The 26,099-nt window shown below is 45.9% G+C and overlaps 1 protein-coding gene across 13 annotated transcripts in view; it reads right to left on the reverse strand.

Annotated features, from left to right (window-relative positions):
• The window catches only part of GRIN1 (glutamate ionotropic receptor NMDA type subunit 1), a 1,139,664-nt gene that overhangs the window by 234,949 nt on the left and 878,616 nt on the right, over window positions 1-26,099 (reverse strand). For all 13 annotated transcript variants that reach the window (XR_011268541.1, XR_011268543.1, XR_011268542.1 and 10 more), the window contains 2 exons: window positions 14,785-14,897; window positions 4,298-4,446 (listed from right to left, as the gene is read on the reverse strand). Coding sequence is in view for 9 of the 13 variants with exons in the window: in XM_069609856.1 (XP_069465957.1) it covers window positions 4,298-4,446; window positions 14,785-14,897 (262 nt within the window). In the remaining 4 variants the exon portion in view is untranslated. The remainder of the gene's footprint in view (window positions 1-4,297; window positions 4,447-14,784; window positions 14,898-26,099) is intronic.

The raw sequence follows: 26,099 nt of genomic DNA on the forward strand, positions 1-26,099 counted from the left end.
GCCTCCTGCACTCAGTGGGAGGGGACAGCTTGTGCTGGAGGCTCAGTGCCGAGGGGACTTGAGGGGCTCTAGGATATGGGTATAACCATGCAAGAACGCACTGAATAGTGGTTGCATGCCCACGGCGGGTGAGGGATAGATTTTTAGGGTGTCTAGGATGCATCCTCAAGGAGGGAGGACAATAGGCCGCAGTAGTAGTAATTAGTGCATGCCACCTAATAGAGAGTGGACACAAGTGTAAGCATGCCTGTATTAGAGCAGGAGAGGTGCGTAGTATGTGGGCAACACCGCCAGACAGGAGTCACGCATAGCACCAGCGATTCTATAGGTGCGTCATTGGGGTAAGAATTGTGTTATTGAGTTTTTTCTTTCAGTTCTGGAGGTATAGAGAGGGACACACTTGTGGTAGTTAGTGTTATTTTATGGTGTGGATTCATGGTGGGAGTGTCAACACTAGGAGGTACCTCATATAAAACTGTGAGCTTGGTATTGTAACAGTGGTTGTGCTGACGACGCAGAGAAGACACAACAACTATTTGTTCTAACATAAAGAATGGTGAGCCCGTGGAGAGGGCCATCGGATAATACCACAGAGCGAGTGGTCGGGCCTGTGGAGAGGGCCAGTGTGAACGCTGAGCTAGGTGAGAGTGGGAGTGAGTGTGTGTGCAAAGGGAGAATAGGGGAAGGAAATCCAGGGTAGCTGGGATAAAAAAAAACAGAAGGGGGTAGGGGTATAATGGCCTATTTAGATAGCCCCCTGGACCACATATGCCAAACATTGCCCCAGTATCACGATAAACTATTAAAGTACAACTTTCAATGGGACCAGGAGACTGCAAATCAGTGTTTCCATGCATGGGCAGGAGAGGGAACTTTGGACAGCAAAATATCAGAAAATACATTCTAGTATTTGTTAACAAAATACCGTGGCTCCAAGTTGAAAAGTAGACAGAAAATATTGGGGCTCTGGAAGTTATATGAAGAAACAAAATGGAAAAAGGTGAAAAGGGAGGAAGCGGAGGCCATTGGAGGGAGCGGACCGAGCTCTGCGCCCCATGCTACAGAGTCTTCCTGTCATTACGGCCAACAGCGTGGTACACCAACCCCCACCGAGAAACCTCGGAATGGGATGGTGCAAAAAAGGTGGGGGAAAAGGACAGAGACACACTTGCACCCACACAGTGCATTACCTTGCTCCATTTGCTGGTTTCGCTCTTTAATAGTAAACCAGCAAATGGGGCAAAGGTAAATAGCCGTTTGTGTGCAAGTGTGATCCAAGGGTGCTCTATTATACGTTTTGGCATCTCTCTAAGGAGTCCCAGTGCCAGTATGACTGACTTATGGAAATAACTAAAAAATAATTCAGTAGCTGCAGTGGTTTACCCTGTAAGCCAGTCTCAGCAATTTTAAAACATTTCGAAAGCTGCTAACAACAAGTTACCGTTATTTGGAGAACATTTAGTGTCTGCTCTTGTTCCTTGGTGACTGTATGTGCTAGATAGTTCTGCCTTCAATGCAGTTGCTTTTGTTGTGTATTCTTTAAGATACTCAGGTACTTGCATTCACTGGTTCAAAGCACAGAAAAATAGACTCCGTCCTTCTCCCTTCCAAAGTGGATACATTGCGTATGAGTGAATAAGGTAACAGTAGCACCTTCCCAGTGCTGGGAAGGGCTGGAATCCAGGATGAAGAACCATGGATTCATCTGTCCTACCAGCACATCTTGGGTGTGTCCACACAGTAAATAACTGTAATTGTTTTCTTAACCTACATGCATGGATCAACTCATTTCCAAACTCTTAACTGTATTTTATTGCTTTGCATTTACAAATCACTCCTAAATCCAAGTGTACCTTCCCAGCAGGTCAATCAATATGTATTTCTAGATACCTCTGTCCATAATTAAAAACGACTTGACAGAAAATGTGGTCCATGTGCAACTACAAGGCATATTGCTTCAATCATACATTGGCAACATGCATTTTTGTTTGGTTTTCGTGGGTGCCCCAAGCCATTAGTCCTTTGTCACTAGCCATTTGCCCAACAGGAATGGATGGCTAGAGATGTCCCCAAGGAGAGCTTGAATCCATTTTAATGGCAGCAAGAACTGGGATCAATATATTCAACTGCTCAGTAAAAAAATAATCTAAGGGTATGTTTCAGTCTGGAACGTTCTTCCTCCCACCAAATCACAGCCTTGATAAAAAGCAACAAGTTCCAACTCAGGATGTTGAGAAATCTACTCGCATTCCTAAAGCAATCACATCAAATTGAACTCAGCAATGTCCTGGTAAAATCTCAATTAGTCGACTGTTGCTTAGTCTACTTCAGGGCAACCAGAAATTGCAATGAATAACCAGGCGTCTAATTTCTGTCTCAACTTGAAGACGTCAGACCACATCAGTCAAGCGTTAAAGAAACTATGCTAGCTCAAAGAGGATGCAATGTTCTCTGCATACATTACAGAGTCTTTGGGGAAAATAGTTGGGATATTCAGCACTTGCCACTTGCTGGCCGCACTACCACTGTCCATCACCTTTATTTATTTATTTATTTTACTTATTATTTATGCTTTTATTTCATCTGTTCTGCACTTTCCACTTAATCCCCCTTCCACGCACTTTCCCCCTTTTCTCTCTTCCATGCACTTGCGCGTTCTTACCTGTCACCGGGCTTAGTAAGATCATTGTTTTGTTCTCGCTTGTTCCCCTCTCGCTTGTTTGTGCTCTGAAACACTTGTGTACGAGCGCGTTATAAATAAAATATCATATCATATCATGGAAAATATACCTTCTCTACACTCTTGTACATAGCTTCAAATCAGGCAACACCAATCTCATTAGAAAAAAACACAAATACAAATGCAAAAGCTATAGAGGAAAAACCCTTAGAGTACATTGTTCCTGCTTCCCCAACACACTAGGTACATAGCTGAAAGCTCTACTCGGCACTGAAAACCAACTTACACAAAGAGACTTTCGGTCCACGGTGGTGCCTCTGCAGAAAGGCAAGGGCAGATTTGTAGTGCGGGGTAATAGATCAGACCAGTCGCCCAGACCCGCTGCCCACACAGGGCCTCATCACGAGTCTGGCGGTAACCCTTAAATGCAGCAGTACCACTGCATTTAAGGATCCGCCAGATCATGGCTTTGGTAGATTTCTGCGGCAAAATTGCCAATTTTCAGCACGATTACCGCCGGCGGTAATAGCACGAATTTTCCCCATTGGGCCCAATGGGTAATGAGGAATAACCCTTCCGCCAAACCGGTGATCCGGCGCTAATATTGCCAGGGGGTTTGGCAGTAGGGCTATTAGCGCCGGTGCTAATAGCTCTGGCGTTATCGCCCAACACGTGATGAGGCCCTGCAGGAACACAAAAAAGACTCAAATAAACACATTTTTGGCCGGCAACTCTGGCTTTTGCATTACATCTCTTTGATAGTCTAAACCGATACTGTCAATTTGTACACGTTATTCTATAAGCTTCCAAGATTTACCTGACAGTAGTTTTTGGATTGGTAATTCTTCGCAGGAAATACATTGCTGGATAATTCTGTTTGAATTCATTGAAGTTAGTTTAATGCCAGAATGGACAAAAGACAGAGGTGATCAGGGAATGCGGCCCATTCTATGGGTTTCCTGTGAAGCCTAATACTATTAATGGTATGTGCGCATGCGCTTTCATGGACAGATTGTAATTACTCTGACTAATGGATCCAGCGTATATTTCTTGCAGGTAAAGTGGATCAAGGAAAATGGCGTGCCCATCTTTTGTCTCTAGCAGTGCTTCGCGAAGCGTGGCAGTTTGCGCAGCAGACCATTATTTCGAAGTAATCACACTTTTTCTCAAGTTGCTTCACGCCGACTCCACCACTAAATATGAGGTGAGAAGTGAAGGCTTTAGACTTAGATTCTGAGGCCTGTCTTGCTCCAAATAATTTGTCTGTCTCCCATCATTTTTCTAAATTCAGTTTGTTTCTAGCCGTTATCATAATAAGGACACATAAATCTTGTTACCTACTTAGTACCCACTTCAGTCATGATGTAATGACTCAGTCTTTATGCATAAAGGGCATTTGCATAAATCTGGAGTGCGCAACGAGGTCACCCGTGTGAACATTCTTTACATGTAACATCTGTGTATACTTATTGTAATGGTTCATGTTTGCTTCTAGAGGTACAATTGTGTGTCAAAAGGCTTTACTTTTCCTACCACAATATTCTGAAAGCATGAACAAACTAGAACACAGGTGTGTGAAAGGAGCAACCATGATATGAATTAGCAGTTGATAATTACCCTGGGGTCATTGATTCCTGTGATCCTCTCCTCTGGCCTGTCCAACACCAGGAAGGCAGCCAGGTTGGCAGTGTAAGAAGCCACAATGATCATGGCAAATCCAGCCCACACCATTCCAAGAATTCGAGCTGAGAAACTGCGGGGGGCACCTAAAATGGGAGAAGATATGACACATGCATGTGTAGGAACCCAAAAAGAAACATTGACGCCATTGGTGCAAAAGCAATAGGAGATAACAGCAATTTGAACATACAGCAGTACATGCATCAAAATAAAAACTCACAAAATAGTATTTGGCCAATCATAATAAACCCAAGCCACATGTTTGTAAAGGGAAAACATAACACTCAGAAATTGATCTGGTTTTAGACCATACACTCTCTCTCCAAATTCCCATGCACTGAAACTACCAACATCATGTTGTGAAACAAAACGGTGATCACCGAGTGTCCAACATCAAGAAGTCGCTATGGTGGCAGTCGCCTGCTTTACACATGAAATACAGTAACATGCAGAGCAGCTCACATTGCCAAAACTGGTTTACAAGCTTACTTTTCTGAAAGGGATACTGCAGGAATCTCTGTGCATTGAGAAATTCATTACCAGTTTGTATTTGTATTTATTTATTAAGTGCTTTTGCCAAAGTGCTATTACAAAGTAATCAAAAAGTACAAAAAGACGTAATGGAGATGAAATAACAAAAAAAAAACAGAATCAAGAGGAAGTAGAGAGAGAGAGGAAGTGGTCCGTAAGCATGCTGCAGAGATTTGCCCTTGTGGAGATAGAATGGACATGCAGTGGTAGAGAATTCCAATATTTGCGGACTAACAAAGAAAACACTTGAAAACAGTATTGGGTACAGGGTGGCCAAGGTACAGATAGAAGAAATTAAGAAGCAGAACGCAGGGAGCCAGAAGGAGAGGAAACAAGTGAACATAAATAAAGAGCAAGACCATGTAGGCATTTATAAACAATACAAAGGAAATTAAACAAGATCTGATAGCGGAACGTAAGCCAGCGGAGCGAAGTAACAAAGCAAAAATAGAAGAATGAGGAGGAAGATGAAAAAGCAAACAAATAGAAGTCTTACAGATAGATTCAAGAGGGACTAAAGCATAAGCTGGAAGACCTACCAAGAGTGCACAGCAGTCATTTATGAGGGACAAGACCAGAGAAGAAATAAAAAATGTTGTAGTATGAAACGTTAAAAAGGGATGAATTTTAGAAATGTTATATAAAGCAAAGCGAGCACATTTAGCCAAAGCTGAGATCTGAGAAGAAAAGAAGAGTGAAGGGTCAAAAGTGACCCCAAGATTCCTAGCATATGAAGAAAAGGGAAGAAAAGAAGGAGAGAAGAAAATAGGATTAGATGGCAAAGGCATGGGGGAAGGGGGGAGAAACCTCGGTTTTAAATCGGTCCAAGGTTTGCAGTCTTTCAAGCATGAACATGGTTTACATTGTTGCCACTGTTGTTAGAATGCTCAACTTGTTTGCAGTCCTAACCGTTCTCTCATTGAAGGTGACAATGCTATCAGGAAAAGACACATTGCTGATCGAAAAGCACATAGTCTAGAAGAAAATCGTGTCCAGCTGGTACTTGTTATATGGCCAGCTGATGAGAAGTGGAGGAATAGAAGACCTCAAAGGGTGTCAATGCATTTGGAAAATGGGCATACACGTTCTAGATTGGGTGATGTCCCTATGCCTCTTAGTGTGATTATGTTTTGTTCGTCTAATTTCTGCTTTAGTCTCTTTCGGGGGAAGAGGGGCAGACATTGTTGCTGGTAACAGTGCAGAAGACTTCACGCAGAGTAGTAAAGATTCCAGGCAAGTCCTTGATGATGGCATCATCAGGGATAGTGGGATTGATGGTAGAGGCCTAGTGGAAGGTTACTGTCTTATTCGAGTTGAAGGAAATTAGGGAAATCTGCATAACCTACGATGGCAAATACTATTAAATAAAGAGCAATGAAGTTGTGCGCTGTCAACAAATGCTCCATTGATGAATGCCTCTATATCGAGGCCAATGAAGATTGATCTCACCCTGATGTGCCTTTACAACAGACCTCATTACGATGATGGCGGTAAGTGGTATAATTGGCAGTAGCTTGGTTACTGCCAATTTTACAACTATGCCAAATTATGGGCTCAGGCATTGAGTGGAGGATGTACCTCCAGGAAAATCCTAGAGGTAAATTCTGCCACTCATTGCCAAAATATTCTGCAGCAGAACTTCTGCGATAAAAGCCCCATAGAGTCCAATGTACTGAAAATAAATGGGGAATTACACCACCAGCACTTGTAATCAGGCGGTAATTCTCTGGACCAAGTGGCGGTAATGGTAATTCAGTTGGGCGGACTTACTGCCGGGATACCGCCCAACTCGTAATGAGGCTGAGAGTTTTTTCTAAGCAAGCCCCAGAACATCGAGTGGTAGAAATAGTCGCCACTGGCCATAAACAGACTGAAGGGAGCCTGTAGGGGTGGGGGATAGAGTAGAGTAGAGGAGGAACCAGATGTGACGCAGTGGCAGATTCCTTTTACCTCCCTCCACCAACATATGGCCATTAACACCACAGTTACATGTGATTCACTAGGAAAGTGTGCTCACTTGAGTGATCTCTTTGCTTGTGAAATGGCTGCAGTGATAGTCTTGCTGTGTTTACGTGGCTATAACTTAATCCCCTCTTCATCCAATACATCTAAACCTGATGCTCCCCACCCAGCTTTCTTAATCAGAAATCATCTACATAACTCCCAAAAGTCCATTAGACATTGTTTGTGGTGGGTAATAGAAGATCCTTGCGTCCTTACCCACTTTGCATATGAGGGGTCACCCTTACATTCTCCAGCATGTCTGTACATCTTTCAGACATTCCCAGGTAAGCAGAAGAAATCCACCTTTGGGCAGCTACAATTTTGACATTGTGGGTTATGTGTAGGGTCATACTTGAGTACTCCACTAGGAGTTACATAGAAGTTGGAGAGTATCTTATACTATATCAACTGAAATGTGCTGACATGTCTATTTCCTTTACTCCCCCAAAAGGGTAGCCCCCAGAGCACGCTTCCATCCTTCTTTACAGCCCCATGCATCCCTTCTATGGTCATGCGGAGCAAAACATAAAAAGCAGTAATCAGCCAATGACAGTCTCCTGCTCCCAACAGGTCAGTCCAGGGGAGGAGAGATTCACCCATTGACTCCTACAGAGCTTCCCATCCTTTGACTATAGCCTCCCTGACTTGTACATATTTAAGAGTAGCCTTCAATATACGCCAACTCTCATAAGGTCCCATCCATGAATAAATGACCCACTGCATTTATCTGCCTAGCCTGCCAAGTAGCCTGCATTGCTACTCTCATGCTCCTTGCCAAAAGTCCAGATTTCCATAAAGGTGTCTGTGGACTGCACAAGCAACACACCAGAGTCAGCTGGAGTGTCCTGATCCACACCTGCCTGGAAGTCTCATCTGATGACTCTCTCATCAGAATGGATCTTTCTGGAAATGACAACACTTATGCTGGAGTTCAGGGTTTCATCTGCACCAGCTCTATATGGCTGTGCGTGCTCGAGACTCAGTAGAATCCTGCCAGTGAGCAGGGTGCTGTAAAGGAGCAGTTAGATGAAACAGGTACAGATCAGGAACTTGCAGGCCACCAGAACCATGTGACCTAACTAACAAATCCATAGCAACTCTTGAAGACCTCCCCGCCAATGGCAAAGAAGTAATAAACGTCCTACATCTGCAGAAGAATTCCATGGGCATTTCGAATCAGACATTCGCAAATCTATATTGACATTTCTGAGCTGTAACCATCCCCATGAAAGCTGTCCTACCAACCTTTGGCATCAGCAATTAGCTCCTTCTCTTTATCCTCTCTTCAAGTAGATTCAGCACTGCCCAGAAGTTGCTCCTGATGGCTTTCTCTGCTGTTCGATAAACATTGATAGACAACTATTTAAAAGACTTGCTGGCCACTCCGATGTTTTACCAGTGTCAGGGTATTGACCCTTTTTACGACGATAAAAACAACTTGAACTTGGTCCAGTTAATCCTGAAGCCATACACCTGTCTGGAATGATCTGATATATGTAATACTCCCCTCAATGTGACTTGGTGTCTCCTACCCATAACAAAATATCACCCAGACAAGGGGAGATAAGCGTCTCGATACCACCCTAGATATGCCCTTATCTATCATCTTATTTTTAAACAGTCAGGCCAGTGGCTTCATTGCCAGTGCAAGAAGGAAGGGGGGGTGGATTGCATTGCCTTGTCCCTGCTCTAATAGGAAAGGCTACAATATATTGCTTGGACCTCAGCCTGGGGAGCATTGCATATCCTCTTCACCATACATACCCACATAGCGCTCACCAGAGCTCGTCTTTTCCAGCACTTTAAATAAGATGACCCATGCCACTGAATCAAAGGCCTTTTCTGTGTAAAGCGATTCGATCATGGCTCCTGAGTAAACCCTGCTCCCAGGAAAACATTTGGTCTGGTTGGGATGCACCAGCTTTTTCATCAACTGGGGTAGCCTATATATGGTCCATAGTGTCCCCTATACACAGCACTCCATTGCTTCCCAGCTAGGTTCCCATGGATACACATAAATTCATAGCAAGGATTTTACCCAATATATTATCATTAATGTTCAGTGATAAGAGCCTATAGGTTGAGCATTATATTGCATGTGTGCATTGCTTCCATTACATCATGATTGTGGCCACAATCATTGCTGGAGGCAAAGCTCCAAAATGGGTCACCTCCTTGCCTACAGCTTTTAATTTAGGGGCCAGCACCTAGGAAAATCCCTTTTAAAACCTGGTGGCCAACCTGCCCAGTCCAGGATCATTTCCATTGGTAAAGGTCTTGATAGCAGCCAGTATTTCTGGCTTCAGGATCTGATCACCCAAACCCTCTTCGATGTGGGGCAATGCCAGAAGATACACCTAGTCCAAATATCAGGACCTCATCCTCCAAAACGAGAAATAGCCTGATTGTATAGTTATTTATAATACTCCATAAATACCCGATTGATCTCCTTACCAATATTCTGTGATGAACTATTCCATTGCCTTGCCTGGCTATCACCCTGTGCATAGCCCCTTGCAGTGGTGAATGTGGGTAAAAATGTGAAATCCTTGTTTGCCTCATCATCAAATCTGTTTTTCTCTACCCTGATATCTGTTAGTAGTTTGGCCTAACATGTTTCCTTATACTTGGCTTCAAGCTGTTTAAGAGACCCCTCTATCTTTACTAGCTCCTTCCTTATTGTTTTAAGCACACCATGCTTGTTTGTCAGACGAATTGTCCTGAAAAAACATCTTGAAAGCCCCCCAGACCATGCCTGGAGCCATTTCTCCATTAGCCTCAAAGAACATCTCAATATCCTGCTGAGGCTTCACTCTAAACGCCACATTCGAGAGTGAATCAGGTTTAAATAACCAGTCCAACAAGGTAATAGGCAATAATTCACATTGACCCATATATATCCTACAAGCTTACAACTGCTCCAGAAGTAGTCTAGTCTGGATGCAGAGTTATGTACAGATGCATAGAATAATTGTTATTGCCTCCATCTGTGCCCCTAGAAACTAACTGGGACTAACCTCTGTTCGTCCAAGTCACCCTTTACCACCACAAAGCACCTCCTTATGTATGCCTGCAGCATAGACATTTGAAACCATAACGATTTGTGCATGAGTGTTGTCACCTTTCTGGAGCTGCTCGTGAATGATGAGTAGCAATGCTATCCTTATTCCTTAGACAGTTCAACATGCTCTTTTCTCATTAGGTGAGGTTCTAGAAGCTTAAGTATGTTGACATTGAACCGCTTAGCATAGGCAGTAACCTTACGCTGTTTGATGTTATTGTTTAGGCCCTGAACGTTCATGTGAGGAACCTCAGTAACTGCCCAGCCACCCATGGTCACCGTTTACATAATCACAGACTCTAGGACAGAATTGTTGCTACCTCACATGCAGCTCACCCCACCCCTTCCACCTCTAGAACCCCAACAACTAGGTGAAAGTAACTACCCTCTCACCCAAAGCCCCCTCAATCTCCAACGAACAAATTCCCCACAGCAGGTCTTGTGGAAAGTCAAGTCCACCATCAGATATAAGATTAGTGTGCCCACTCTTGGAGTCTCCCCACATCCTATGAGCCCAACCCACTCACCTTAACTGAGTGTGTCATTGTGGAGGTTGACTAGAGTCCATGCCTGATTAATTCCAGACAATTTGAGAGGCTTACATCATCATTCCAGAAGTCATGCATGACCAACCAGCAAGCCAGAGCGAGCACTGTCAAAACCCACATATGCTACCTCTCCCTCATCACTTAGAAAATGCCTGTCGCTTTCTGTTAGTAAGAATTCGAATAAATGTGCCAATTACTCCCACCTTGGAGCCCTCTAGCTCTTTTGTTAAAGATTGGGACTTTGAACTTTTAATTCTGTGTGTTTTACTCTTTGGTTTTCTTTGATTATGGAGTTTTAGACAGCTTCATAGGCATATTTTTTTCATGTGTGTCACACAGCACCCTCAGTGAAGCCTTTCAAGCTTTCCCAAGGTTTAACTACCTTCTCTGGGATAAACTACTGTTTCCCAGAGAAAGTAAAGTGAAATTGACTTTACTAGTCTTTTCAAATTCCTAGAACCAGCACACCCTATCTTACTATAGAGTGCTGGGTGGGGGAGGTTACCTAGTATCCCCTTTGCCTAGATACTCATGTAGCAGTCAAATGCTACACTTTCCTATCGAAATGGCTGGTGGCAGTGGTTTTACAACAAACTACCATGGTTTTTCCAGACCGGTAGCTAAAAATCACAGGAGCCATGTTTTTCAAGATGTCGTCTGAGCCCCCCATGTTTAAACAGGTCCCGGTCTTCTTTTTTCATCATTTCTTTGTGGAAAGGTCCTTCTAGAGTTTTGCTCTGTCCGCCAAACCAGGTTTGGTCAAGACTGCCTCTGGCACCAGAGTGTCTCGGGTGGGCAGGAAGTGAGGGAGGTGCCCGAAACTCCCTGTGCTTAGTCTCCTAGGAGGCCCAAATGCACTCTGGCGTGATTGGCTGGCTAACTGTCCGGCAAGGACAGCCACCCTGCTGGGTAGGTGGCAGCTAGGCTGGAATGAATGGGAGGAAACTGGATAAAAGTCGAGTCTCTTGGCTTGGAAGGCAGAGTCGACCACTGGAACAAAAAAACCAAAGACGAGCTTGAAGTGGACGGCTGCTGCATCCTGGATCGCAGGTTTACTGCTGATGGTCCTAATCGTTAAATTCATCTCGATAGAGAAGCCCTGCAAGGACGACTTCTCCCTTTGAGTTGGTGGGACCAATCAACTTGTAAGTCACCTGGATACCATTCTTGGAGCTGGTTGTATTTTCCTCAGAGTGCTGCAGCAAACCGAATAACCAGTGAGAGGGGCACCAGTTTGTGTGCTTGATTACAGCTACCAGAATTTAAAATTTGTCAAGTGGCAGCTTTGACCAGTCCAGTGCAGTGCAGGAGTCCCCCGACGTCTTCCCTCTGGTCCCCACGACTGAGGCACAGGAACATCGAGATCTGCAGGAACTGCCAGGAACAGAAGTCTTCAGATGCATCTTTTTCTTCATTGTAAGGTACTGTGAAAACCCGACCGAGAGAATTTACCTCTCACTGCGAAAGTGCTTGGAACTTTTGCAACTTGCAGGCCTAGCCTGCTTGTGACCCAACATATGAATATTTCTTTTACTAACTACTTCTGAGAACTTTGGCAAATACTTTTCCATTTAACTATCAGAACTGCTTTATCCCATACAAGACTTTAGCCCATTGACTTTGGACTAACCTATTGCATTGAATTGGCTCCTCTGATGAACTCAAACTATTTGCACTGTTTAAAAGTAACTGTAATTTTCGTTTTCTTAACCTATGCTTTTTTGCTCCTACTTCAAAGTACTCTGAATGCCATTTTGCTCCTCCTTCAAAGTAGTTTAAATGCCTCAGACCCATACCGTGTAAAGTACTGAACTATATTGTTGTGTGATATAGATTGCCTCCTTCTAGTGAATGTTTTATAACTGAATGTTGAAAAAATGAATAAGTGTTTAACCAAGAAACCTTGAGCGTAAGAGGTTATTTGAATACTTGTGATTATAGACCTCTGTGTAACATCCTTACAGCTCACAATCCCTCTTGAGATAAGCTTGGCTGCTCAGCGCTGCTACCAAAAACTGTGTAGTACAGACTTATACCAAAGGTTGGTTTTGCTTACACCTGCAGTCATAGTTGTGTGTAGTGGTCCCAAAGGGCACTGCATACAAACGCTGCCTAACACTCTGCACATCCGCAGCTGAAATGCCATCACCCTGCAGTTGGCACATCCAACTCAATCACCCCTTAGGTCCTCCTGAATACTCCAACCAGCTTCCTGTGATTATTTATGTAACATCCGGTTCCACGTGTTACCAACCCACTCCCTAAGTCCCATCTGCCAAGCGCAAACTCATTGATCTAACCCTAGCCAATCCAGGGCCTGCATCGTTCATAGCAAGACTCAGGCTACCTCCTTGCCATTGCCCTCTCCTCAATCCCACCCCTTTTAACAGCCAAAGACAGTTTGCATGCTACAAGGTCGCTTGAAGAAGCAGTGATCCATCTCGGCTTCATGGCACATCCCAATACCGCCCCGGATACCCTAAATTGGACTGTTTAATCATTCTATAAGACATTAAGAAATGATAGTTCTCATTACTTATACCAGTACTTCTTACTTTTAGAGAATTGATCCACAATATTAATAATATCCAGTATCTAACAGAGAGGCATTAAGGTCTTAAAACTCCCCAAAATGAAAAGATACTGCCAAACAGAGGAAGGCACAGAACACAGGCAGCAGAATTATTTTTCTGGCTCCCCAAAGTCTTATTGTGTTCAAATGTGTTATGATGTGGCTTCAAAGGTATATGCTTATGCTGGGATCTTAGTTATGTCATCAAGATGGAATGATGTTACAGGAGGATTCCATCTGCTTAGAATTAGGTGTGCATTTACCTTTGAAGAGTTCTAATGTTTTCAGTTGATATACAAAATGTTTTTTTATTTATTTCATTTTTTTTTTATAACGCACCCAATACGATACCTGAGTTCGGTTTCTAACCGCGGATCCGGGATTCAAACCTCTGTTGTTCTGCATCTTTTCACTGACAATTCGCTCTCCCCACTCACATGACACAGAGTCAGTCGTATTGACTGAATCACCAGGGATTCAAGCAGATTCATCTTGACTTTGACAGCGGTAGCACACATGCGTGGGAACTGTTTGGGTTTAGCACATTCCTAATCAATAAATTAAGTTGCCACTCTAATACCACCAACAAACCTCTGAATGCCCACCAGAACCAAATGACCAGACAAATCTGATGTAATCAATATAATACAAAAACACACATGTGAGATTGCTCTTTTAGGACAACCTCCTGCAGCTGTACAGCTGCACTACATACTTATTTATCTTGTGTTTGGCTCGGCGATCCTTTCACAGAAAACAAGTTTTTTAAATCAAGAAAAAACCAAGTTCATTACACGGATGGCGGTGGACCAAGGTGCTGTTAGCACCTTGATCCATGCCGGTAAAATACCGTCACCGCCTTGGTGGAAAGGGGAATTACCGCCCTATTCCAAGGTTGGTGGGGTGATAATTCCCCCTTCCCCCATTGCCCTTCCCCATTCCCATTTTTGCCCCATAGGGCATAATGGGAATGGGGAAGGTGCTAATTACGGCACCGCAAATTGCGGTACCGTAATTAGCTCCCTGGTCCCTTTGCGGGTTGGTTTTTAACGCCTGCAAAAAGCAAGCGTTAAATTCCCCAACCCGCAAAGGGACCTCGTAGTAAGGCGGTAAGGGTTTACCGGTACCGGTAAAATACCGGTACCGGTAAACCCTTACCGCCTACCGTGTAATGAGGCCCATAGCATTAAAAAGATTATGGGCCTCATTACGACCCTGGCGTTAAGGGTTTAACGGCGCCGTAAAAGGTGTTGGCGCTGTTAAACCCTTAACGCCTGATTACGAGGTCCCTTTGCGGGACTCGACCTTAACGGCTGGTTTTTCCAGCCGTTAAAATAGGGACCCGCAAAGGGACTTTGATGCTAATAACGGTACCGCAATTTGCGGTACCGTAATTAGCGCCTTCCCCATTCCCATTGAGCCCTATGGGGCAAAAATGGGAATGGGGAAGGGCCATGGCGGCATGGGGAATTACCGCCCCACCAACCTCAGAATGGGGTGGTAATTCCCCATTCCGCCATGGCGGACTCCGGCATGGACCATGGTGCTAATAGCCCCATGGTCCTCCGCCTGGGTCGTAATGAGGCCCTATATACATTTCTTATTACATAATTAAGTTAATAAATGTGTATTTCTCTTAAAAGTCCTTATTATATACTTATACATTTATCATGTGAACATGTGTTAACATTACTAATGCACCTCTTACCTTCTCCTATTCCAGAGTTCAGCAGAACACCCCAGGAGAACCACATTGCTGATGAAAGAGTTAATGCATCTTCCTCTTCTTCCTCGCTGTTTACTTTAAATCTCCCAAATGGACTAATTAAAAATAGTAAAACAAATTGAAAAATGTAGATAAGAAATTTTACAAAAATACACAAAGCAATGCAAAGAATAGATGCAATCTGCACGTACTAAATTGAGCCCATTATTGCTAAGATGTATAGAAAATATTGGTGGTTATATAGAAAGCACTTGTTTTTTAAATTATCCCAGTTCTCGTAGTACCCTGGCTTGCCCCAACACCCTATAACACTATACTCATTTAGAAACAGCAGAAAAGGGCTAAAACGGCCATGCTTTCTTTACAGAAAAAGATGCAAATATTTGTGTTTTGCCTCTCTGTGACACCACAAACATTGTGGTGTGCCTAAGAAGCTGCCCCATCCTGAGGACAATGCTTTGTATCTCTGTCCAGAAAGTCATATAGGACCCTATCTGAGCACAAGTTTAGGAGGATTTCTATCCTGGTGTGATGTCTGCAGGAGCGATGCCCAACAGAGAGTGTTTACTGGGTCACGTAAAGAAAGAGCAGTTTACAATGCAGTGTGTTTGTCTTTCCCCGAGATTGAGGACAGAGTTGAGAGTCTTGTCCCTCACTGAGCTTTCCATTGGAAATTATTCCACGTGACTGAATATTTAGAATGTTCTGATTCCCAAGAGCTATAACTCCCTCACTAATTTAGTGTTGGGCAAACCGAATCTTTGCAGTTTCTGTAAAAAGCTTTGGAAACGACCAGCATGGCTTCGAGAGGCTGCCTGCAGGAGGCTCCTTTAGCTGCCTTTCTTGAGATCGGGGTTCAGTTGGCCCTGTGCCAAGAGTTCTGCACCTTTTGCAGCACTGACACATACAACAAGGCAGGGGGCGGTGGAGCATCTAGTGGTGTTACCTGCTGCCCCTTTGAGCCAGTGAGAGGAGGAGGACCAGACTCCCAGTGTGGCCCGGCCACTCTGTGTGTTCTCCAAAAGTGGTGTCCATGATGCACAGTGGCTAGTTTGAGCTGCAAAGTCAGGAGCAGTGGTGTGGAGTCCAGGTGACCGCAGCAGGGAGGCACTCAGGAACGGGTTTAGAGAGCCCCCGAGCGACACAGTTATCAGATGTAGTCCAGAGACATTGATAGAGCAAAGTACCAAGGGCGCATCTGATCCCTGTGGTACCACGACCACCCAGGTCCATTCCCTGGTTCCCTTGAAGCTGAAAGCATGAAGCAAGCATGAGGAGAATGACTGTCTGCACCTGCAAATCAGAGGTGTCATTTTTGGAGGGGAGAGTCGCTGGCCTGAGCGGTGGTGGAGGAGGGGGTGTAAAGGAGAACCCAAATACAAATCAAGTGCGGTTGAATCCAAGAGTGTGGAGAGGCCGTCAGCATAATATTTCTCTTAATGCCTCCTGCCCAACTCCCTGCTGATCCTTGATACAAGAACGATCTTGTTGTCTGGTTCCAGTGGGGAAGATGTGGAGTTCTCTGAGCTCGTCCCTCATAAGCACTATACTTCACTACTATGTATATCTCTGTGTGTGCCTGCTGCCACCACCTTCTCACTAGGAAGTAGCAAGATTTTACTGAGGGGATTGCAGCCACAGCCAGGGCGAAGGCTGATTTAAAAGTGTAAGTCCTGCACATATAGCCTAGATTGGTGCGCCTGTTGTTGGCTGTACAGAAGTCACTACCACCACTATTCCACCAACCTTCATCTTTCAAGTCCCCTTCCTGCAGAATTAACAGAAAAATCCCAAAGGGAGGAGACATAATTACACTCTTGAAGGCACAGGAACAATACAAGATTCCTGATAACTTGACTACAGCTCAGATTCACTCCGAACCCTCACACGGGGAGTACAGATGGGTGCCCCAGCAACTAGAAACAACTCGTAACAACAAGAAAGCATTGCTGACTTCACTACAAAGGTCCCAGCCTTAGATAAACAAGTCGCTGAGGCTGGAAACTGAACAGAAGGTGAGAATCTGATTTGTCAACAAGGCTATGAATGATCAGCTTCAACGAACCAAGGGGCACCCCGGAAAGCAGAATGTGTAGCCTGTCCACTGAAACAGGAATATGCAGCAAACCGGTTGTGGCGCAACGATATGGGTATCAGAGGGATTAACATGCACAATTTGGAAGTTGGCTTGAATGGTTTGTTCAAGACCTGTTTCTCAGCCTTCTAAAGCTTTCAGATGAAGCAGAGATAGAGTTGCACAAGGCCCAATGGGTGTACTCCTCGGTGCAGCAACAGAAGAACTTAATCCTGGATGCCCTCACTCCCATTCAATTCTGAGGCATAGAGGAAAGCGCCAGGGGGGCTGCCCGACAATCACCCATGATCTTATTTAGAAATACCATATGAAACACTTTCAGGATCTTTGAGCAGTTACTCTTGTTAAAAGTAACTATCTATAGGCAGTGACAAATTGGTTGCAGAGCAAGGACATAACATATTGTTGAGGATTCAATTGCCCCCTGAACTTCTTATGAAGATCAATATTGGTCCATCTTAAATATTAAAGAAGTGGACACACTTTTGTAGCTGGATGACAATGAGTTCTCATCTGATCCCCTATGACGCAGGGTCAAAATACAAATCCCAACCCGCGACTTAATGGATGAATTAGGATAGGAACTATCTGGGGTAAGAGCACTTTTAGTGGCCGTAAAAAGACAATTGAAGGGAAGAAATTACATGATCTGGGCTGCCACTGCCATATTTTTTTGCCATGGTTCAAATCTACACTGTAATCGTGTTAAGGAAATTGGGGTGCTGCAGGAAGCTTTAAAAGGTATGTTCTTAAGATTTCTGTGGTGCTGTCTTGGGCTACCTTGGACCAGTAATTTGTGCAGATATCATATTGTTCTCAGTATTTGGAAATCCCTCTTGGAGAGGGGCCTGCTTTGACAGAAATAGTTGTCGATTGTTGGATCTGGGATTGTAATATGAGTGAACTTTCTTCTCAACTTTATATTGTTGATAGACTGATTCCTGGTAACTGATGCATATAGGTTTGACATGTTCTTCACAGGTCGCCTTTGGGGTTTGGGGGGTCTGTGCCTCTCTTGGACTAGCCCCATGATCTCTGTTAGGGGTTTGGCTCTTGGGGTTTTCCTCCAATGGGGAGACTTGTTTTGGTTAGAGAGGGAAGGTACAATATGAGGTCTGGGAAAAATAGTGTTGTCTGGATTGGCTATTTGTGAAGTGTGACAGGGTTAGGGACCTTACCCTGTCAGCAGGGTTTGGGGACCCCTCTGAGGTTAGGTCAGAGGCCTACCAGGGTTTTCAACAGAGCCAATCCTTCCACAGAGGTGTGGTGTGTGAGAGGGGGTGCTCAGTGGTTGTCCATTATACTTTTGCTTGCTAGCATGAAGCGAGTACCACCTTTTTTTGCCCCCTGCCTCTACAGCACAATGCGGGACAGTCTCTTTCTTGTCCCGTAGGACTTCAGCATCCATCATGCCTAGAGGTGTAAAAACAAGCAAGAAGATACAGACAGCAAGGAGCTACTATGCCACAGAGCAACCAGGGCAGCAGACGGACAGATCAAACCCATGACTCAAACCAGACCAGCGTGTGAGCAATGACTCTAGCTTCTGCAAGTAGGCGGAGTGGTCCACTCAGTCTTTCAGCAATCTCAGGGCTCTATGCAAGACCCACAAAGCCAATACCTTTAACTGTGGCATGGCAGGAAGAAGTCTCACTGCAGAACTGCCATATTAAATACTCCAGTAACCCCACACACAAACTCGGACATTAACTGTGATAATAGCGGCTGCCATTACCAAAGGCAGGAAGCCCCAAATGTGAGAAAGGGGTGGGGCTTAAAACCCCCTGTATGACTTTGCTCACCTGTAGCACTTCCCCTGGAGAAAGGAAAGTCAACAGTTGGCCTGAGAGCCAGTTGAGGGAGAGAGCCACTGGAGAGGGAGGCTACAAAATGGGCACGGGAAAGAGGAAGGTGGGGGATATTCAGGTGAGGTCAAGGAAAAAGGAGTACCAAGAGACTAATTGGAAGAAGGGCGGTGCAGCTGAGCTGGAGGAGGATTGCTGAAAGAGTTTACAAGCTGAGGTATTGGTTAGTGGAAGAAAGTGGTAATTAGGTTTGAGTGTGACTGTAAAGTGTGTCCGTGGAGCTAATAAAAGGAAAGTCGCAAGTGAATGAAAAGGTGACTGGGAGAGTAAAAGAGAGTGACTGGGAGAGAAGTTGTGGGTAGTGTATAGAGTAGTAATAGTGTGGAGAGGGAAGAGTAGTCATACTGTGGAGTGTGAAGAGGGGAGAGTAGGTGGAGTGTGGAGAGGGGAGAGTGTTGGTAGTGTGGAGAGTAGTGATAATGTGGAGAGAGGAGAGTAGCAGCAGCAGGGAGAGTAGTGATGTGGAGTGGGCAAAATAGTATTGAAGTGGAGTGGGGATAGGATTAGTGGTGTAAAGAGGGGGGAATAGTGGAGCAGAGGACACCAGAGGGAGCATTAGGTTACTAGATGTAGAGAGGGAGAGAGACAGTAGAGTGGGAGGAATGATGTAAGAATAGTAGAAGGAAGGGAAAGGAGAAATAGAACATCAGGGTGAGGAGTACTACACAAGTGTGAAAGGGAAGGACCAAGTGGGGCCTGGGTGTCTGAAAGGCACCTACCCTTACTGAATTGTATTGGGGTATCTAGGTTAGGTACACTTATTCCAGATAGCTAGAAAGTGAATTTGCTCTTTGATCATCACCAGTAGACAGGCAGAATTTTAGACAGTAGGGATTGCCGACCTTTAGTGACCAAACTGGGATTGAGGGACACCTGGCTTAGGGGGGCACTGACCACACTAGACGAGAGAGAGAGGGACGGTCCTAAGCGAGTCCTTTTTTGATAACTCTAATGAAAACACTTGATCTGTCTTCGAGAGTTGGTGTGTTCTTGAGGCCTTGTGAAACAAAAACCTAAAGAATCTACTCAGTTTCCAGGGTTGTCACATAATATTGCATATTTATACTATTCTTGTTCATACATTGTGCCTAGAATATGGTTAACTTGAAGAACTTGACCTCAATGTCCTTGGTCTCACGGAGACATGGTTCACGGCCAGCTCTGTCACAAGCTTTGACACTCTCCTCCCTGAGGGCTACAAGATCCTCTCTGCAACCAGAACCACTCGGCCTGGAGAGGGTGTAGTCCCTATCTTTCCTGAATGGATCCCTGCCACTATAATTCCCACTCAGATGTATTCCTCTTTCGAATGCCTTGTCTGCAGGCACTCAATCTCTCCTAGCCATTCTCTTACTGTTGCTACTCTCTACTGCCCCCCTGGTCAAATCACCTCTTTTCTCTCCGAGTGGGCTGACCTCTCCTCCTCCCTCCTGACCTCAACCACTCAACTCCTCCTCCTTGGTGACCTCAACATCCACCTCTATTCTCCCTGTCCCTCATCTCTGCTCTTTCGCGACCTCTGCGATTCCTTCTCCCTCTCTATCCTCCCCTCTGGGCCGACGCACTCAGCAGGTCACACACTTGATGTCTTGATCTCCTCTAGCCTCCCTCTGTCTATCCCTCTGACCACTCCTCTCTCCTGGAGTGATCACTGCCTTCTCTCCTCTCATCTCTCCCTCTCTTCCCCCCAAGCCAAGCCCACCCCCACACTGCCACCAACCTTCTCGGACATCCGACCTATGAAGCGTGTGTCAGTTGAGGCTTTCGCTGCCACCTCCTCCCGCTCCCCTCTGCCTCCAGCTGGCTCACACCCAGACACAACCCTGTCCCTTCTCTACTCCTCTATTTCCGATACTCTTGATGCTCTTGCCCCTGTCATGAGGATCCACTTGAAGTCCAAAGCCAAGTGTAATTCCTGGTATGACTCTGACCTATCTACACTTAAATGTAAGTGTAGGGCGGCTGAGAGGAAATGGACTTCTTGTTCATCCTCTGACAAACTGGCCTGTCTCCTTCTCCAAAGGCAATACCGACCCTCTGTCTGCACCAAGAAGAGAGCCCACATTCAAGCCCATGTCTCTGCGGCATCTAACAACTCGGCCAAACTCTTTAATCTTTAAAATCTGCAAGAAACTGGCCAACCCTGCTGCAGTCTCTACCCCTCCTCTTGCCTCCCAGGCTCTGTGCAATGCCCTTGCCTCTCATTTTATCTCAAAAACCCAGGACATCCTGTCCACCCTCTCTGCTCCTCCCCCTCCTATCTCAGTCGGTGCTTACTGACCCCCCTTTTACTACAATCCCACCCTTCTTCTCTTCTTTTCCTCTCTTCTCCCCTGATGAGGTGGCTAGACAAGTCCGATCTATGAAAGCCTTGTCAAAACAGGTTCATCCCTGTTCCCCTAAAACCATCAAGGACCACATTGACACCCTCGCTCCGGCCCTTGCAGATTTCTGCAACCACTCCTTTGCCTCAGGATCTTTCCCCTCCCCTCTGAAGCACTCCCTTGTGCATCCTCTCCTCAAGAAACCCACAGCTGATCCCTCCTGTCCAGCTAACTATCGCCCCTATTTGCATTACACCCTTCCTGGGCAAACTCCTGGAAAAGCTGGCCATCTCTCAGCTTAACCTTCATTCCGATTATGTTGGCTGTCTCCATGACCACCAGTCTGGCTTCAGAGCGGCCAGAAGCACGGAAACTGCTCTACTGAACATCCGAGAAGATCTGCTCTCCAACCTTGACTCTAACATTCCCTCTGTCCTCATCCTACTTGATCTCTCCTCTGCCTTTGACACGGTCAGCCACTCCATCCTCCTCAACCGTCTCTGTGATAACCTGGGTATCACTGATCAAGCTCTGGCCCGGCTGACCTCTTTCTTCTCTGATCGACCCTCCCAGGTCCAACTTGGGTACTTCCTATCATCTACCTTCCTTTCTACCTGTAGTGTTCCCCAGGGGTCTAACCTCTCGCCCTGGCTTTTCAACCAATACCTGGCAACCCTTGCCTGCTGCATTGCCGTTTTCTGCTCCAATTTCCAGTGCTACGCTGATGACACTCAACTCATTTTCAGGCTGCCCTCGGCCACCTCATCTTCTTCTCTCATCTCGAAGTGTCTAACTGCCATTCAAGATTGGTGTGCCGCAAATGACCTCTGTCTGAATGCCAGCAAGATGGAGATCCTCCTCATCTGCACACCTCCACCATCTTTTCCCCTCACTCACTGGCCGGCCTCTCTTGGCCCTCCTCCTACCCACACCTGCAAGGCCAAGAACCTTGCGGTCATCTTTGACTCCACACTTTCCTTCTCCTCCCACATCTCTGAGGTCACTAAAAAGTCAAACTTCCTACTGCACCTCCTCAGAGGTACTCTGCCTTTCCCCTCCTTCCCCCAGAAGCTCACTGTCTCCCAAGCTCTGCTTCTCTCAAGGTTGGACTATTGTAACAGCCTCTTCATAAATCTACCTGCCTCTACTCTCCGCCCTCTGCAACTAATCCAGAACAGGTCTGCAAGACTTGTCCTTGGCCTCGAGCCCTGGGATCACATCTCTCCAGCTCTGAAATCTCTCCATTGGCTCCCAGTGGATGCAAGGATTAAATTCAAAACCCTCTGCAATGTTCACAAGGCTTTCTGGGGCCTGCGTCCAAAATACCTTCAGCTATCCCTCCGTAAATACCTCCCCTCTCGAGCTCTTCGTTCCACTACCTCTAACTCCATTAGGGTCAGTTGTTTTTCAAAGAAACAAGCTGGGGGTAGATATCTGTCTTCGGCTGGGGCCTCCCTCTGGAATAGCCTCCATGCCACTCTAAAACATGAGGAGAACCATCTCTGATTCCGTAAGCACCTCAAGACCTTCATCTTTTCTTCTGCCTTCGCTCCCCCTCTCCCCTGCTGATCTGCTCTCTCTTGGCACTGTGCACCTGGCCACCCTCTGTCCCCTGGGCCCAGGTACCTGCTCACCCTGCCACCCTCCTGCACGGCCACCTGGCCACCCCTGGAAATGGGGACTGTATCTGTACCCATACAGTCTCCTGCCCTCCCCCCTTTTTCTTCCTTTTCTGCACTTATTTAGACTTACCCAGTCTGCTGCTGTAAACACTGAACTTGTCACTTGCTGGCTGCACTACCACTGTTTATTGCCTCTATTATCTATTTATTTGTATTTATTATTATTTATCTTTTCTCCTCTGCTCCGCACTCTCCTCTCTCCCCCGTCCATGCACTTTCTCCCCTTTCCCTTTTCCCATGCACTTGCACGTTCTCAATGTCACTGGGCCTAGTAAGATCGTTGATGTATTCTCCCCTGTTCCCCTCCCTTGCCTTGTCGCGCTCTGAAACACTTGTGTATGAGCGCGATACAAATAAAATATCATATCATATCAAATGGAGGATCCAAGAACCATTACCCTGAATGTTAAGTGGTTAAATTCCCTGATTAAAACGAAGGCCATGTTCAAAGTATTGAATAATATGGTGAGCCATGGTCCAGGAGACACCCCTCTGCCCCTTGGATGAATTCGGGTTGATAGATAAAGGGCCTCATTACAGGTTTGGCAGTACTTCAGTGGTAAATCTGCCGAAATACCACCTAATGGATTTACCGTTACCGCCATGTGGTCCTGCGGATTTACCACTGGATTACAAGTGGTGGTAAGTGGAGTAAATCCCAATTTTTGGAGTCTATATTACTCCATGGGGATTTCGGCAGAATTACCACCAGCAGGATTACCGCCAGCAGAATTACTGCCGGCAGAATTCAGGCTGCTATAACTCTGACAGCAGTAATGCTGCTGATTTTTTACGGTACAGTGGTGATTTACCTCCAGCTTTTTGCTGGAGAAAAATTCTCCACCTCGCCGCCAAACAGTTAGTACGGCGGTGCAGTAATGTGGCGGTAACAGAATTAGCACCATGTTATAACTGTTTTTTGCTGCACCACCATACTTGTATTGAGGCCAAAAGAGTTTGCCGCAGTTTCTCGCTTCGAGTGGGGAGAAGAAACAGGAAAGGGCGATTCTCCTAGCTTACAGGATCCCCTTTGTAAAACGTGTTGTCCGTAAAGACCCTTTATTTTATTTTAGCATTTATTTCAGCGCTCAAAACCCATAGGCATCTAGGTGCTAGTTGCAGAAAGTGCAGTGTATAGTTTTAAATTGCAGAAAACGCGCTTAAGAGTTACAAAGTGAGTACACAAAAAGGTGAATCTAGCCTCATGGTTTGGGGGGGAGGGGCGGCTACATCAGCTGTGCAGACAAGGAAAGGATAACATCACTGGGTGTGCAGAGTCTGGTAAAGCCTCGACTCATGGTATTGGTGTGGGGGGGAGGGGTAGAGGGGCTACATCAGGTGCGCAAGTATGCATAAAAGAGATATACTACAAGACATTCCCTATGCTGGGTCATAGGTCATGCGACATAGGTGCCTGTAGCGTTAATAACAAGCAGACATAGGGGAACAGTAGGTGTTAGTTACGATTATTGGCATGATGCAGATGACAGGGAATGAGACATACGATTTAGCATGTTCTAAGCAAAGGTACAGGTTTGGAGGTTACGGGTTGCAAAGGTTGCGGATATAGAAAAGCGGTCAATCCGAAAATGACAAGAACATAAATATGGCACTGTCATCGTCACAGTTAGGAGAATGTTCAGTTGCACAGTTGTGAGATGGTTCTAAGATACATGGCTCGAAAGCGGTTATCATTAACAAAACCACAGTAAGTCAGCCTCTGTAGTGTAGATGCTTAGACGCTCCTGTGATGTGGTTATGTATAGCACGTGGGTGAACGCTGACACAGGGAGCAAAATATAAGGGCCCTCATTACGACCCTGGCGGAAAGTAACCGACATGACCGCCATAGCGTAAATAGCGTTTCCGCCACTGCACGATGGAGGAAAGTGCGGCTAATTCTGACCCATCGGGCACGAGCATTACGCCATGGCGGAAGTGCAAAGTCCGCGATGGCGGAAATGACCCCAAAACGCCCCTTACCGCCGTCGTACGTCGCCCTAGGTGCAATTCCGCCACCCATCTTAGCGGTCACCGTAATGAGCGGTCAGCGCAAAATACGGTCACCGTAAATATACGGAAACAGAAGTAAAAACATGGGGCCGGAACGGGAAACAGCACGCCGTACACCTATAAAATCAGAATCCCAACACAACCATTAAAAATCCGACCCTGAGACACATCCCAACCCGTCAGCCACCCCAGTCAAAAAAATAAATATGGGAAAAGTTGCTAAAAAAGCGTGCGACCGCAAGCGGCAGGTCCACTTCTCCCACGAGGAACTCACCGTGCTCACAGAGATCCTCCAGGAGAATGCTGCCGTCGTCTTCTCTACGCAAATGACCAGGACGGCACTTACGAACAAGAAGGCCATATGGGCGCTGGTGGCACAGCGGGTAAGTGCGGTGGGGACCGCACCCCGCAACCCACAGCAATGCAGAAAGCGATGGGACGACCTACGGATACGCGTCCGGAGCATACTCTCTGCCAACCGGAACATTGCCACAGCTACCGGGGGAGGATCGGAATCACCCATCAAGTTGACCCCCTGGGAAGAAATCTGTGCCTCCACCATTGGAATGGAGAGCATAGAGGGAGTCGGAGGGATGGAGAAAGGAGTGCAGACATCAGAAGAATCAGGTAGGTGGCCCAAATAAAACTATGCCGAATCCACAATTACCAACCATGTGAAGTACCATGTGTCCCCATAGTGCAATAGAAACACATGTCCAGGAGAACGACCACATACATTGCCATGACAGCGCCCCTTAAAAGTCAGATTAAATAAATAAATATTTAAAAATCCCAAAAACACACTCTACATGTGCAGCATGCACACCCTAACTGCAGACTGCAAAATAACTGCATCCCCAATGCACACAAAAATGAGACCACCTCCAAGGCCCTGACCCAAATCACCCCCAGGTACCACCCCAATGCATGTGATACAATTGCCATTACAATTACCACAGACCCATGAATAACGCTCGCCCTCCTTTACTCCACCACAGGGTCCGATTCCAACGACGAGCTTCAGGACACCCCTACCAGCACACCTGCAAAGAGGGCCAAGACCAACGGCCAAAGACCCTCCACCTCAGCTGCACGGATCAAGACACGGCAGCTGCACAAATCGAGTGGCAGCACACTGGAGGGGACTCCAACAGGCACCCCAGCAGCCAGCATGTCCACAACAGCAGCACCACAGGTCCCCCCAATGGATGCCACAGAAGGCACTGCTTCTGGTGGCAGCAGCACCCTAGGTGACACTGCTTTCATGCCAGCATGCTCTGACACAGAAAACGGTGCTGTCGAAGTAGGACACATCCAT

Source organism: Ambystoma mexicanum, chromosome 8, assembly GCF_040938575.1.
Source record: "Ambystoma mexicanum isolate Mex_15411 chromosome 8, UKY_AmexF1_1, whole genome shotgun sequence".
Classification (NCBI taxonomy): domain Eukaryota; kingdom Metazoa; phylum Chordata; class Amphibia; order Caudata; family Ambystomatidae; genus Ambystoma; species Ambystoma mexicanum.